Below are 13,489 nucleotides of genomic sequence, written 5' to 3'. Positions count from 1 at the left end.
GCACTCTCTCCAACCCCACCTCATACTCTGTCTTGCCCTTGCTTCCCAGGAACTGAGAAGAGGCAAGTGGCAGTCCAAGCTTCCCTCCCAGATTACCTACCACCTGGTGAGGGAGAGATATCTATCCTAACATCCCTTCACAGTAAACTTTTCTGCATATAAAAATGGGTGGAGAACAGGTAGGGCGATAAAATGAGGACAAACTGGAAGGGGGAAAAAAGATAAAGCTAGGGAGGAAGGGGGAAAAGAAAGTTGTATGTTGACAGATTGTAGGTAAGTGCAGGACCGAGAGAAGGGAAGAGGAGAGGAGAGGAGAGGAGAGGAGAGGAGAGGAGAGGAGAGGAGAGGAGAGGAGAGGAGAGGAGAGGAGAGGAGAGGAGAGGAGAGGAGAGGAGAGGAGAGGAGAGGAGAGGAGAGGAGAGGAGAGGAGAGGAGAGGAGAGAACTGATGGACTGAGGGTTTGAAAGAGAATAGGGCAAAGTAGAGAGGAGAGAAACAATGCCTGAAGTACCGTCTTTCTCTAAACACACTCTTTCCCAAACCTGACTCCCTTCCCCCTCTACCTGTTTAGCCCTTTCCCAAAAGAGGTTGTCTCCTTAATTCCCCAGTTCATTTTCTTTGTACCTCGCCCAAGAGCCTTGAAATCCTTTCTCCTTAACCTTCAGAGTAACTCACTCTACAGTCTGATGTTGTCCTTCCAGGGAAGTATCCTGGGAAATGGGTGAATGAGAGAGGGGGGTGGTATTGGGGGAGATTTTTGGACCCAGTTCCCTGGTTGTTAGTCTATGCTTTGTAACAGTTAGGCTTGGGTGCCCACGCCCTCCAGTTTCCTACAGGATTTCAAGGATGCTTCAAGATTGTGAAGCAGAGACACACTGGGTTTGGGGTGATAGGAGATGGCTGATTCTTAGTTCCTCGTGCCCCCTCCCCAAATACCCCAACAAGCACTGTGCAGTTCCTCCCTGACCTGCTCTCCGTGCACCCCCTTCACCTCCCACGTAGTGTTTTTAACCAGCTTGGTGTTAAGGAAGAAAGAGCAGGGTTAGTGGATGGGGGTGGGTAGAAGGCTTTAAATCTTTCTTCAAATCTCCAAGTAGATGAAGTCTGAGGAACAAATTCAAAGCAGGCGCGCCTGGAGAGCCGTCTAACAGAAATATTCCCCAGCATTCAAGCGCATCCAGGGGCGGCTCGAAGCAGCCTTGTTTGGCTAAGGTCAGACGAGACTCGAGTTCTCCAATAAAAATAAATCTCAAATTAATTATGGCCTCGAGCGAGGGGCCAGACACTTGAAGCTGCAGCTCTGCAGTCTGGGTTTTTGGCGTTCTCTCCCACCCCCCTCTCTTCCCTGCTCCCTAGCCTCTCTCCTCCTTTGCCAGCTAGCCTCCAAGTTGAGTCGTGGTGGAGGGAGGAGGAGGAGACAGCAGCCAAGAGAGACATCCAGCCGGGCCTGGCACCTTTCGGGGTTTCAAGTGAAGGATCCACCCTAATCTACAGGGTCAGCCTCAAAGATGCAGCAGCTCTGAAAGTAGCTGCTCCTCCCTTCCCACAGAATGATGGGTACCAAACTGGCTGCTGCTAACTGAGGCCAGGGACAGAGTCTGGAAAACGCTTAACCCGGTCAAAGAACTGTGTGTAAGGGGGAGGAGGAGAGACGACTGACTGACATTCAGAGCCATGAGATATTAAACTACATTTAGTGACTCTCCTCCCAAACAAAGCAAAGAAGGAATTCCTAAATAGATAGGATTGTTTGGAAGAGAGGATAGGGCAATTTCATCACTGGCCACCTTCTCCACTAAGCCTCCACGCTGCAGCCCCTTACCCAATGTCAAACGAGTGCTCTCAAGGCACAAATAGATGCAAAGAAAGGTGCCTTTAGTCTCTATAATTCCATCCCACCGGTATTCGCTTAGATGATTTATCTGTTCATTTCCACTTACAACATATCTTTGTTAAAAGAAATCCCTTTTAAAAACTTTTTTGAAACAGTTAGAAAATAAAATTGCACTGGGTCTCTTATTCTCACAGCTCTCCTTGGATCTAGTAAATCAGAATTACCAGAATTTAGTGCATCTTTCCTTGATTTGATGGTGATGGTAGTGGTGGTGGGTGCAAGAGAGCTGGAAGATCCGAGCATCCTTAGATAAAGTGTATCCTATGGAGAATTTGTATGAGATTAGGGAATCAAAACATATGGGGTGTGAAGACAGAAAAACAGAGAGAAGAAAGGAAAGAGAGGTGTGTGTATGTGTGTGTGTGTGTGTGTGAGAGAGAGAGAGAGAGAGAGAGAGAGAGAGAGAGAGAGAGAGAGAGAGAGAAAGCGCAGTAGAGAGCAGGAGAGAAAGAAAGATAGAAATCCTTCAGGGAGAGGACTTATTTTTCCCCCCTTAAACTCCCAGGGCAGTCTTCCACTGTAGCCCGCCTGACCGCAGGCTCTCTATCAATTTGTCTCAATGCAAACATTCGAAATATTCTGTTTGGCTGCTCGTGAAAACAATCTGAGCTGCCAGGATCAAACCATCTTTCCAGATGTCTGGTGGTAACCACATTAAACAGGGCAGAGTTGTTTACTGTTGTGTTTGGTTTGTTTCTTTCGGGATCTGGTATGGGGAGGGGGCAATCCAACATTAAATACCGAGTTACATAAGTGGAACTGAATTGTACAACAGCTTGTAGGTTTCGACGCCTTTATAGAAACGACTTATTTCTCCGCAAAATCACGCAGAGTCTGGGGAGTAAATTTTCGTCTTTTTTTGATTCTTGGGAAACTCTTGGTGAGGGGGATGGTGGTGCTGGTGATTTGGGAGAACTGGTAAAGACTTAGGCTCGAGATAAATTGACTATTCAGACACCAGTACTATTTATGTGTTACATAGGTTTCCCCCACCCCACCCCCATCTTGAAAATTGCTCAGATTTTGTCTCAAAGGCATGATCACTCAATTCTTGTCGCTTCGACGTTCCGATGAAAGAGAGAGAGAGAGAGATCTTTCGGGTTATCTGTTTTAATAAGTTAGCATCTTCAATGGAAAACGCAGGTCTCTCTAAAATGCTTTGGGGGAACCTGTATGTGTGTGGTGGTGGGGTGCATGTGATTGAAATGATCATTTGACTAGAGATATCAGTGTTTTTTTGGTGGTGTTCACCCACAAGGTGGGGAAGAAGCATCCATAATGTCGTGCAAGGGGGGTGTATTTTAAAGCAGGGAGAATACAGAAGAGAGGCGCGGAATGGGGGAGCCTCCAAACCTCATGGAGTTGTTCTTTACGTTGGGGGTAATCATACTACACACTCTTGCCCTCCTAAATAATGGGGTCTCTGTTTCCTGCTGAAAAAATGGAGAAATTTGGGGGTTTTAGGAGGGTAGGTGGAGTTTCTGGCGGGGTCCCATTTGGGAGAGGGCTCTTTTGCTACTCCTGAAAGTCTTGTTATTGTTTGAAGGTCGGCGGAGTATGGGGCTGAAAAGGAAACAATTTGGGGTTTGAAAGGATGTAATTCATTCTTACTTTCCCTTTAACCTCTTTCTTTTCTGGAAAGCATGTGGAAAAGTAGAGGAGAAAGAAGGAGTAGCACCAAGAGGGAGAGGGCCTTTGGAAAGGAAAGGGTTAAGTCTGATTTCTTTTAATTGAACTCCAGTCCTTGTGGCCCCAGGCAAAGGGGGGGACCTGACCCCGCTAGCAGTAACCAGATGTGGCGGTCTCGGGGGATCCCTGGAGCAGACCCCAGGATTGAGAAGCAGACAGGAGGAGGGGAGGGGGAGCCAGCCGCAGCTCCCCCCTTCTGCTGCCCCCCCATCCTCCCACCCCCCATCTCGGCTGAGTCTCAATAGCTGGCAAGCTGCACCCGCGGCTCCAGGTCTGGTCACGTTCAGTCCCGTGTCTGTATCCGAACCGAAAATTGGAGCTGAATTGATGAGGCTAATTTCAAGAGGGGCGAAGGGGGAGGGGGGAAGGGAAGGAGAACGAGCGAGCTCTCCGGCTCAATTGCTCTTGAAGAAATAAAGAATTAATAAGTCACTTCTACGGCTGCCACGGAGACCTTTTGATTTTTTTTTCTTTCCAATTCACTTGGATCCCATTCGGATTTTTCCCCCCTGTCGGACTCTTAAATAAAAGTGAGAAAGTCCAAAGTGTGGTCAGGAGAGCGCTGGACAAGGTAACCTGTTTCTGGAGCAACCGGGAAAAAGCGACCCAGGCTGAGCCCGCCCGCCAGCCCTCTGTCCCTCCCTGCGAGCTTCTGTCCCGTTTCTCCACAGACCTAGGGTTCTGGGCGCCTGTCTAGGGTGGGGTGGGGAGCTCCGGGGGCTCGTGATTGCCGGGGTCCCAGCTGTCTGCGCTTGAGCTGGGGAGAGGGGAGGGCTAACGCTCGAGAGGGCTAGTGGGTGGAAGTTGTTGGAAGAGAAAAGTCTGTTTTCTTAGCAGTTTTCTGCGACCCGTGGCTGGCGGAATGGGCTCGCCTGCGGTCCAATCTACTCAGTCCATTTGCGAGAGACAGGAGGGTTGTTTCGGGACGACAGTTAGTTTCTCCCAAAGGCACCGCCGTCTCGGCAATGCTTCGGGAGGGGGTGGGAAGCATGGGTTGGCTTTGCCGCTTGATGTCAAGAATAAATGGCTTTTGGAGTAAGTGCATTGGGGCTGGGTGGGTAGTTACCCCACCGCCACCTCCCCCCTCCGTCCGAAGATCTCTGGGGCTTTGGTGCTCCCTTTAGTACTCCCTGTCTGCCAGTCCCCAGAGAAGGTGGGCGGCTTCGGGCTACGGAGAGAACTTGTAGAGATTCGAGGCGAAAGGGAGGGACGTTGTCCTTTCACGTAAGAACGAGAGTGCTCCGAGCTCAGTTGGGGAAGAAGAAGGGGAGTCTAAGGGGGTGGGGTGGGTTCTGCTCGGGAAAGGTATTCAAATAGCCCCTCGGTGGTTTGAGTTCCTCCTAGAGGAATATTTGTCTGTCACTGTGAAAACTTGTGAACGTAGGGAACACAGGGAAACCATCCTTTCGGAGAAGACTTTAAACGATTATTATTACTCCGATTCTGACCTATCTCCATCGTTCCCGGGATTCATCAGGTCATACAAACCCCAGAGAACTTTCCCGGGTTTTTTTTTCCCCCTCTAAAGTTTTTACTCCGGCTGGAAAAAACATTAATGAAAATATCTGTGGGAAGAGACGGAAAGTGAGTGAGTCAGGCGGGCTGCGTTCAGCCAACAGCCCCAGGGAAAAAAAAGGAGAGGGGGGCGGAGGGGGGAGAGGCAAATACGTTTCACACTTGACTTTTTTGGGAAGAACCACGGGGTAGGTGACTCTTGGGGGGTCGCAGACTCTGGGAGTGCAGGAATCAGGCTGAGCAAGGAGCTGAGGGTGGGTAACATTATTGTTCTAGCCTAGTTCTTATCTCCCTGAAGCTAGTATCCTGTGGGTGCCGCTTCTGAATGCATCTACAGTATCTACGTGTATATTTATATAGTCTGTGTGCGTGTGTGTGTGCGTGTGTGTGTGTGTGTGTGTGTGTGTGATGCAAAAAGCAGGACCGGCAGAGAGGAGGGAGGGGGAGAGGGGGAGGGGGAAGGAGGGAGAGAGAGAGAGAGAGAGAGAGAGAGAGAGAGAGAGAGAGAGAGAGAGAGAGAGAGATAGCACTTCCTCTCCGTTCGCAAAGTGAAGTCACTTCCCAAAATTAGCTGAAAAAAAGTTTCATCCGGTTAACTGTCTCTTTTTCGCCCCGCTACAACAACAAACGTGCAAAGCGGGGAAGAGGGCAAGGAGCTCACTGGGGGGACGCGGACAGGGGGCCAGGAGCCGGAGAGGTGCGGGAGCGGAGGCAATCCGAAGGGGCTGCGGGGTTAGGCTCTAACCGGGTCAATGTGTGGAATATTGGGGGGCTCGGCTGTAGACTTCGCCAAATGGACGGGACTATTAAGGTAAGAGTCTGAAGAGGGGATCGGGGCTGACAAGAGGCAAAGGAGCTAGGTTGGGGGAACCGAGGGGCGCCGCCAGACTGGGGCGTGAGGATGCCGGGGTCCGGAAGACGTGGCTGCTTTTCTCCTCTATTATCCCGCTTTCCCTTCACGTTTCTCCTTTTTCTGCTCTGGTTCGAAAGTGTCGTACGGGGGGGGGGGGGTGCTGCGGGAGGGAAAAGGGGCACTCCTTCAGCTCCTGCCTCCCCTATAATTGGGGTAACCCCTACACAACCCCCAATGGAAGTCGAGGTCATTCGATCCCACAAGCGGACTTCTCCCGGCGCCCAGCGTCTTTCCTTCTCACACTTATTGCTGGCTGGGGGTGATGATAACTGGGGTGGGGAGGGGGACTCCCCTGGAGACATGCATCCAGGTAACGGGGAAGGAAGCTCGCTACAAACAACTCCCCCCCAGCTCCATCTCCCCTAGGTCCCCCGCCCTGGGGCACTGCCCTCCCCTCCAGCCTCCTGGGATCTGAGAAGCAGAGGGAGAAGCAAAGGCAGCTAGGTTGTCTAGTGGGCCCCAGGGCGAGCAAGTGGATTGGTTTCAGCCCGGCAGGGGTGTGTGTCTGTTTGTCTGTCTGCAGTGGGACTGTTCCAGATGTTAGCCCCTGTTTACATGTCAGCACTGGGCTGGTTTCCGTTCCTTCTATGTTACTTATACTGGCCCCGGGTCCTCTGAAAACCCTGACGCTGCCGGGCTTTACCTGAGTCTGGGAGTCTTCCCCTTCTTTTCGAACTCTGCGCCCCCACCCACCCACCTCCCTATGCGTGCGCCTTTTTAATTTTCTATTTCCTAGCGGGGGATGGGGGGACAAGGAGGAGGTCGAGACGGGACGCGGGAAGTAGAGAGGAGAGTGGGCTACAGGCGTTGTTCTCTGAAGGAAGGCCCAAGACGGTCTGGGGAGAGTAAGCTAACTGTTCGGGAGGCGGGAGGCCGCCGGGCGGCTGAGAGCTCAGCTGGGAGCAGGGCCCAGCTGCCAGAGGGACGCTAGTGAGAGTTGCTGACCTCTCCCAAAGTGTCATCTCTGTTCAGCACAATGGCAAGCAGAGAGGTCGACGAGTGGTTGAGTGTATTGTTAACTCAAATTCTGTTTTTATTCCATTCTCTCCCCCCCTGCAATTCATGTAGAAACATAATGAGGGGGGTTCACATACCCACACCTCCTCATGCTCCTTCTCCAAAATAAAAAATGATATAAATATAGATCATCAGCAAAGGCAACAATTTTCATGTCTTAGCAGAACAGCAGAGAAACTAGACTAACACTGAGCTATAAGGATTTGGAGCAGCCCAGCACTAAGCAAAGAAAGTTTATCTGGAAAAGCCATTAGCTGGTGAACTGGGGGCCAGGTTTCTCCTTAATCCCCAAGACCTAAAGGAGAGAAACTCCCTACTTGGTTTGGTGCTTTTAAAGACAAGGTTGTAGATAGTGGCTTTGAAAAATTTCAAAAGATGCATATCAGCCTGGGTGGGGTCTGATGAATTTTTTTTTCCCTTTGCCTTCTGCTTCTGAAAGCTTGAAATTTGCTGATTTGGAGAAAAGACACTAACTGCAGGAACTTGAAATCTCTAGATTAGATGACTAACTGATTGTAACAAGTGTAAGTAAGAAGGGAGAATGTGTGAGAGGTGGATGCTTAAGTAGAAGGTGCATGGGGTAGAAACTGGGAGCAGGAAGACACCTGGATAGATGCTAGAAAGAAAAGAGGGGTGGAGCTATTTTAAGAAGGCAAGGGTGGTATGGATATCTTTAAAATCTTTCTGACTTAGAAAATAGTTGTTCATATCTAACAAATTTCATTTAAAATGCAGTCACTTTCTGTTAATGTGGACATTTGCTACTTATACCCATCCAAGAAAGCCACCCCCTAAAGCCGGAAGGGCGGGAACATGGCTCAGGGTCTTGGTTCTTACCCCCTAAAGAGAAGTGAAGCAATATTTCTGAACTACTCCGACCTCCAAGCATAGGCTCTTAGCAAAGGGAGGAAGCTGTGGTCTTTGTACCCAGAATGTGCCAGACTTTTTAGACACACACAGTGACTGGAATAGGCAGTCAGCAAAGCAACCTCTCACAAGTAACTACTAACTAGTCTCCTTGTCCGAAAGAAGAAAATTAGATCCATTCCTTTTAAGGGGAAAATGTGTATGTGTTCTATTCAAGTCTCTATGTACCTGATTTAACAAAGCTACTGGAGGAATGATGAAATCTTTAAATAATTATCTTTTGTCACCTGAATCACCTGTTTATGTTTAACTTTTTGATGTGAGAAACTTAAACTAGTCTACATATAATATCTGTGATTAAAACAATATAGTATTGAGGAAAGAGCTTTTGACTACAGAAGAACTAGCTCTGTCACAAAATAGATGTGATCTCCTCCGCTTTTCAGATTACATAATCTCTCCAGGCCTTAGTTTTCTCATCTGTAAAATGGAGAAAACTTTGCTCTAAGTGTCTTTAAAGTTTAATGGAAGTGTAAAGTGATGGAAATTTGAACACATGAATCATTCAAAAGCTAAACAGAATCCTAACATTTTAAAATTTCCCATGGTGAGCAATGTTATATTATCAGGGAGGCAACGGACCTGAGTTGGAAGTCTGAATCTATTTATTGCTTACTTGACCTTTAAAAAATTTCCTCTTTATGGGCCTCAGTTTTTTCATTTGTAATTTGAGAGGGTTGACTAGATGATATCTAAAGTCTCTTCCAATTCTAAAGCCTATGGTTAGACTCAACAACAAGCTCTATACCTCCTTTGTTTCTTTGATTCTTAGTGGTGCAGAGTTTAAAAGGAAATTGTGTTTTCACACTTAAGGGGAAGATAGCATCCAATTGGCATGGCAGATGTAAGAACTCTGTTCCCATTGATTACTTACTTTACTGATCCCTTCACTGACCCTGCACCACTGTTTCCCATTCGTTCAAGAGCCTCCTTCCCTGTGGCTCCTCTCATCTGTAACCTACCTTCCTGTGACTATCTGCTTCGTTGACTCTCCATTATTTTTCAGATTTCTTCAAAAACACATTCACTAACCTCCACACACACACTTTTCCTTCTTCCATCATCTCCTGGTACCCAATTCTTAACTCTGTTGCAAGGCCAACAAATTGTTCTCCATGAATTTTGAGAACCATCTGATGGGCTTTTTTAAAACCACACTCTCTCTGCCTGCTCTATCCCTCTCTGTCCTCTCCAACTGCCTCCTCACATTTAACTTTCACGATTTCTTGGCATGTATTGGAGCAGGTTTTCTTAGATAAGGTAGTGAAGTGCAATTGAAGAACGCCTGGAACCCAGTGTGGTTTCTGAAACCAGGTCATTTCTTGCAGCAAGTAATCAACATCACATGCCTTTCACCACTGATAATATCACAGTGAGGAGGCGGAGTTGAGTGTTGCTTAATAATATAATTTAACGTATAGTCTGTAGCAGTAAAAGGTAATGGTTCCATAGTTGTCACAATTCCATGCTTTCAATCTCCAAAGAAATAAATGTGACACTCTTATCATTATCTGTCATATCCCCCTTATAGGACTAGAGTTTCCATGAGGGTAGCAGGTACAGCGTGATTTTATATATTTCTCAGTATCCAACAGAGTTCTGGGCTCACAGTAGGTACTCAATAAATATTCATTGAATGACTGAATCTCTTAGGAAGATAATTAGAGCCAGAGTCCTTAAAAATGTAGGACCCTGTGAGATCTGCACAGAAGTGAAAGGACCCAGGGAGAATTCCAGACTGATCTGGTTTCCTGGTCCAAATGCTCGAGATTCATTGGAATATTTTGAAAATATTTTTGTGACTTGCTATTTCAAGAAGGGAAAAAAAAAGGGCAAGTCACACCATTGGACCACCAAAAGTCAATTCTTCAAGTCAACTGTATTCTGGACATGCAATAGTAGATAAAGTATAGCTCCTCCTGGCAACTTGTATGTATATATATATATATATATATATATATATATATATATATATATATATATATATATATATGAATATATATTAGAACTAATTTGGAGTACCCCCAAACCTTTATCAATCCGGGTTTAGAAATATTTTAAAGAAGAAAGACAATCAAGTTTAAAATGACAGTATCAGGGAACTTCAGAGCTTGAAGTAATAATGGCTATCTTTTAATCTTTGACATGTATATGTCAATGTGTATTTTTTATGTGTATAAAGAAATTGAAGTCAAGAGAGCTTGTGAGTTGCTTGGGGTCACACTTCTCCTTGTTGAGCAACAAAGTACTTTCATACACTTTCATCCAAGTTTTAAGTGAATATGTGATCACAGATATATCTAGGTCCAAGTATATTTATAAGAATATAACACAAAGACCTTTCTTAAAAAGAAAACCAAATACATCTGTTAGTGAAAAAAATCAAATCATCATACCTAGAATAATTTCTTATCTGTCCTTAAAAATTCAAATTGAAAACTCCCATTTTAATCAGTTTTGTGTCTATCATGATTTAAAAACAAAGTCTTAGCCTTTAAGAAGTTTTCTTTCCTATAAACGAAGTCAACTTATAAATTTAGCCCATAAAAATAGCCAAATTCAAGTGAAAAAAAATAGGCTTGTTTTGCCTATGCCTGCATATGGATAGGCAGGCTGAAGACTCACTTGATCCTTCCACAAAACCCATTATTGGCTTTCTATATATTGTTCTAATTAAATACAATCCATTCAGAAGTTCTAGCCAATAGCTTCTATACCCTTCTAGAGTAAATGTACTAAATTCATCATGAACAATAACAACACTGAGACTCAAAGTTTCTGATTCCCTTTCCATTTGTGGATAATCAGATAACTTTGTTTGGACTCCAAGGAGTCCAAGGAAGCCATTAACCATAAAAAGAACCATGAGTCTCATAGTAAGATTGTGCAAATTCCATAAAGCATATTTATGAAATATCCACTATATTCAGAGACAGGAGGGTTCCTGAAGGTTTGAATCATTGCTATCCCTTATTGACCACCTCTTCTCCTTTCAGTGTGTCAAAAAAAAATAGACATCAGGCTATATAGATCCCTAGAATAAAGGCCTTCTAAGGGTGTCTCACTCTGAGACTTTGGTGCAAGTTTTCAGATGGGGATATCTTGTCTAAGATTGCAAGGGTTGGGTTTTAGGATGGAATTCTATTCTAATGGGGGGGTCCAAGAAATCATTATGGATTACAAGAAAATTTAATAGTTACAGGTCTGAGGAGGGGACTTCTTATTAGGGTCCCAGTGTCCCCAAAGGCCACTATGTGATTATGGCCCTGCCAGGATTTATAAGGGGAAGCCCATCATTCCCTTTCTTTTTAGCAGTATGTAGAGTTAGCACTGTGGAGGTCCAGAAAAAAAAAGAGCTTTTGTTTTGGTTTTGAGTAACATTTCTTGGCTTGAATTGAGTAAAACTGTCTTTCTAAATCTTTCCTTGGCCTGTTGCTTTGTGACAAACTGATGTTCATGGAAGCCAACATTTGGATAGACACATAAGTGGAGCATCTATAAAGTTCTTGTTTGTTCTCTTAAAATTTTGTCAAGTGTTGGTCTTTCTATAGGAAAGTGTAGCCAGTTTCAATTTCTATTGCTTCATATTGTCTATCTCTGCTTGATCATTAATTGATTCATCCAGAAAACATATCAATGAGATAATTATTTAAAAATGTTTTTCATATGCTACCATTATGTTATATAATCAAGCCCCTAGACACCAGCATCAGTCACATATGCTCCTAGAAGTTTTCTTCAAAGATGTGTGAATACTACTTTTGGTTTATCCATCCAAACACTCTCATCCCTTCCTCTCTGAGGCAAAAAGCAGTCACTGTTGAGAATATTCTATATCTCTGAGGAATGTTAATTGGTCCACACAAGGATTAGACTTGTATCCTCAGCCTCATTAGCACTACCAAATTGTGGATCCCTACTATTCTCAACTTGGTGCTGAGGAAACTGAGATAGAGAGTACTTATCTAAGACTACCAACAAGTTGGTAGTAGAGTCAGAATTAGGATCAGAAAATTCTGAGTCAGTGATGGCCAACCACCAGGCCATGCTGCTATCGCTTTCCTTTAAGAACATCTGTCTATTTAAGCAGCATCTGCTTAAAAAATATAGCAGAAAGGGGGGGGAACCCTATTTCAAATTAGCCCTTTTCCCTTTTTCTTTTCAAAATACAGTACATATATCATGTCTCTTCATGATTCTACTGGTTTCAAGGAGAGTTTCTTTTATAATTTGGTGACTTATTTTATGTATGCTTAGTGTCAACCAAGAATGAATCATCTCCTAGGAATTGAGACAATTTTTAAAAGATTATTTTTCCTAAAATCTAAATCAGATTTCTAATAATATTTTGACTTGTCTGGCATCTTTAACATACCCACTTGAGTCTAATGCTTCAGCTAGATTCTGCCAAACAAATCTGTAAGTAATTTTAGAATCATAGATTTAGAATAGGAGGGTCCACAGGATAGTTTTCTAGTATCATCCCTCAATTTTACAGATGCAGTCATTGAGGCCCCCAAAAGTAATCTATTTGCCCTAGGTCAATCAGGTAGTGTGTGGTAGATCTGAAAAGCAAATACAGTTCCTTAGATTCCAGGTCTTTTTTTGAATATATATATATATATATGTATATATATATCATATTTCCCCTATCTGACAAAGTGGTCTCAGAGATTGTCTGCAGATGCATTTTCCTGATAATTTGGGGCTATATTGCTTAAAGACAAAACAAAATTCTGATGCATTTTAAATTTTTTCCTTTTTTCAAAAGCAGAAGGTGTGGTGAAAGGTACCCAGCATCTCTACTTCAAAATGCCAGATGAAATATCTCCCAGACCTCTAAAAGTGAATTAATATTAGGAAAATGAACTGCTTTTGCAGTTTCAGATCCCATTTACCAGTGTTATGTGTCCAATGTAATGAAAGACCTTATGTCCCATCCCAGCATATACATGCATGGGGCCAGAATTAAAGGTGTCACGGGAGCCTTAACCTAGAATTTCCAGACATTTGTGGGTTTAAGTTAGACAGAGAACATTCCAGGAACACAGTTATGGGGTCTGAACCTATATGCATATGTATGCTGTATGTATATAGGAGTCTGAGTGTGCAATGTTCAATTTTCAATATTCTCTTTCACATAACATATATAACCAAATTGGTTCTGTATAAAGAATTACACATATTTATAAGTAGTCTTTGAATCATATCAGTTGGATGTATCTAGCCAGTATTCATCTTCTGGTTACCAAAATACATATACATAGGGCAGATTAATATTCATTCCTAAGATCCTGTGGGTGACCCAAGGAAATATGGTATAGCAGATAGTGTCCTGATCTTAGATCCAGGAAGACCTGAATTCAGACCTTGCACCTTATACAAATTGACTGCATGACCCCAGGCAAGTTGTTAAACTTGGTAGGGCTTTAGGTCACACTCCAAGATTTGAATGCACCACATTGACTAAAGCTGACTCTCAACTGGGAGTTCTTCCTCTCAGCAAGATCAAAAGTCCAGTCCTCCCATGTCTC

At 44.4% G+C, this 13,489-nt stretch overlaps 1 protein-coding gene across 5 annotated transcripts in view; it reads left to right on the top strand.

Annotated features, from left to right (window-relative positions):
* Positions 1 to 13,489, top strand: part of FLI1 (Fli-1 proto-oncogene, ETS transcription factor) — a 161,843-nt gene that overhangs the window by 3,928 nt on the left and 144,426 nt on the right. The window contains exon 1 of one of the 5 annotated variants that reach the window (XM_074216343.1): positions 4,016 to 4,154. The exons of 2 other annotated variants lie outside the window; for them this stretch is intronic. Coding sequence is in view for 1 of the 3 variants with exons in the window: in XM_074216341.1 (XP_074072442.1) it covers positions 5,892 to 5,909 (18 nt within the window). In the remaining 2 variants the exon portion in view is untranslated. Of the gene's footprint in view, positions 1 to 4,015; positions 4,155 to 4,704; positions 4,808 to 5,628; positions 5,910 to 13,489 lie in introns of those variants that run through there. 2 more of the 5 variants (XM_074216344.1, XM_074216341.1) reach the window with 2 other exon arrangements.

The sequence above is a fragment of the Macrotis lagotis genome, chromosome 1, assembly GCF_037893015.1.
Source record: "Macrotis lagotis isolate mMagLag1 chromosome 1, bilby.v1.9.chrom.fasta, whole genome shotgun sequence".
NCBI classification, from domain to species: Eukaryota; Metazoa; Chordata; class Mammalia; order Peramelemorphia; family Peramelidae; genus Macrotis; species Macrotis lagotis.
The sequence above is the reverse complement of the archived record's forward strand: the minus strand, read 5'-3'. Positions and strand labels throughout refer to the sequence as shown.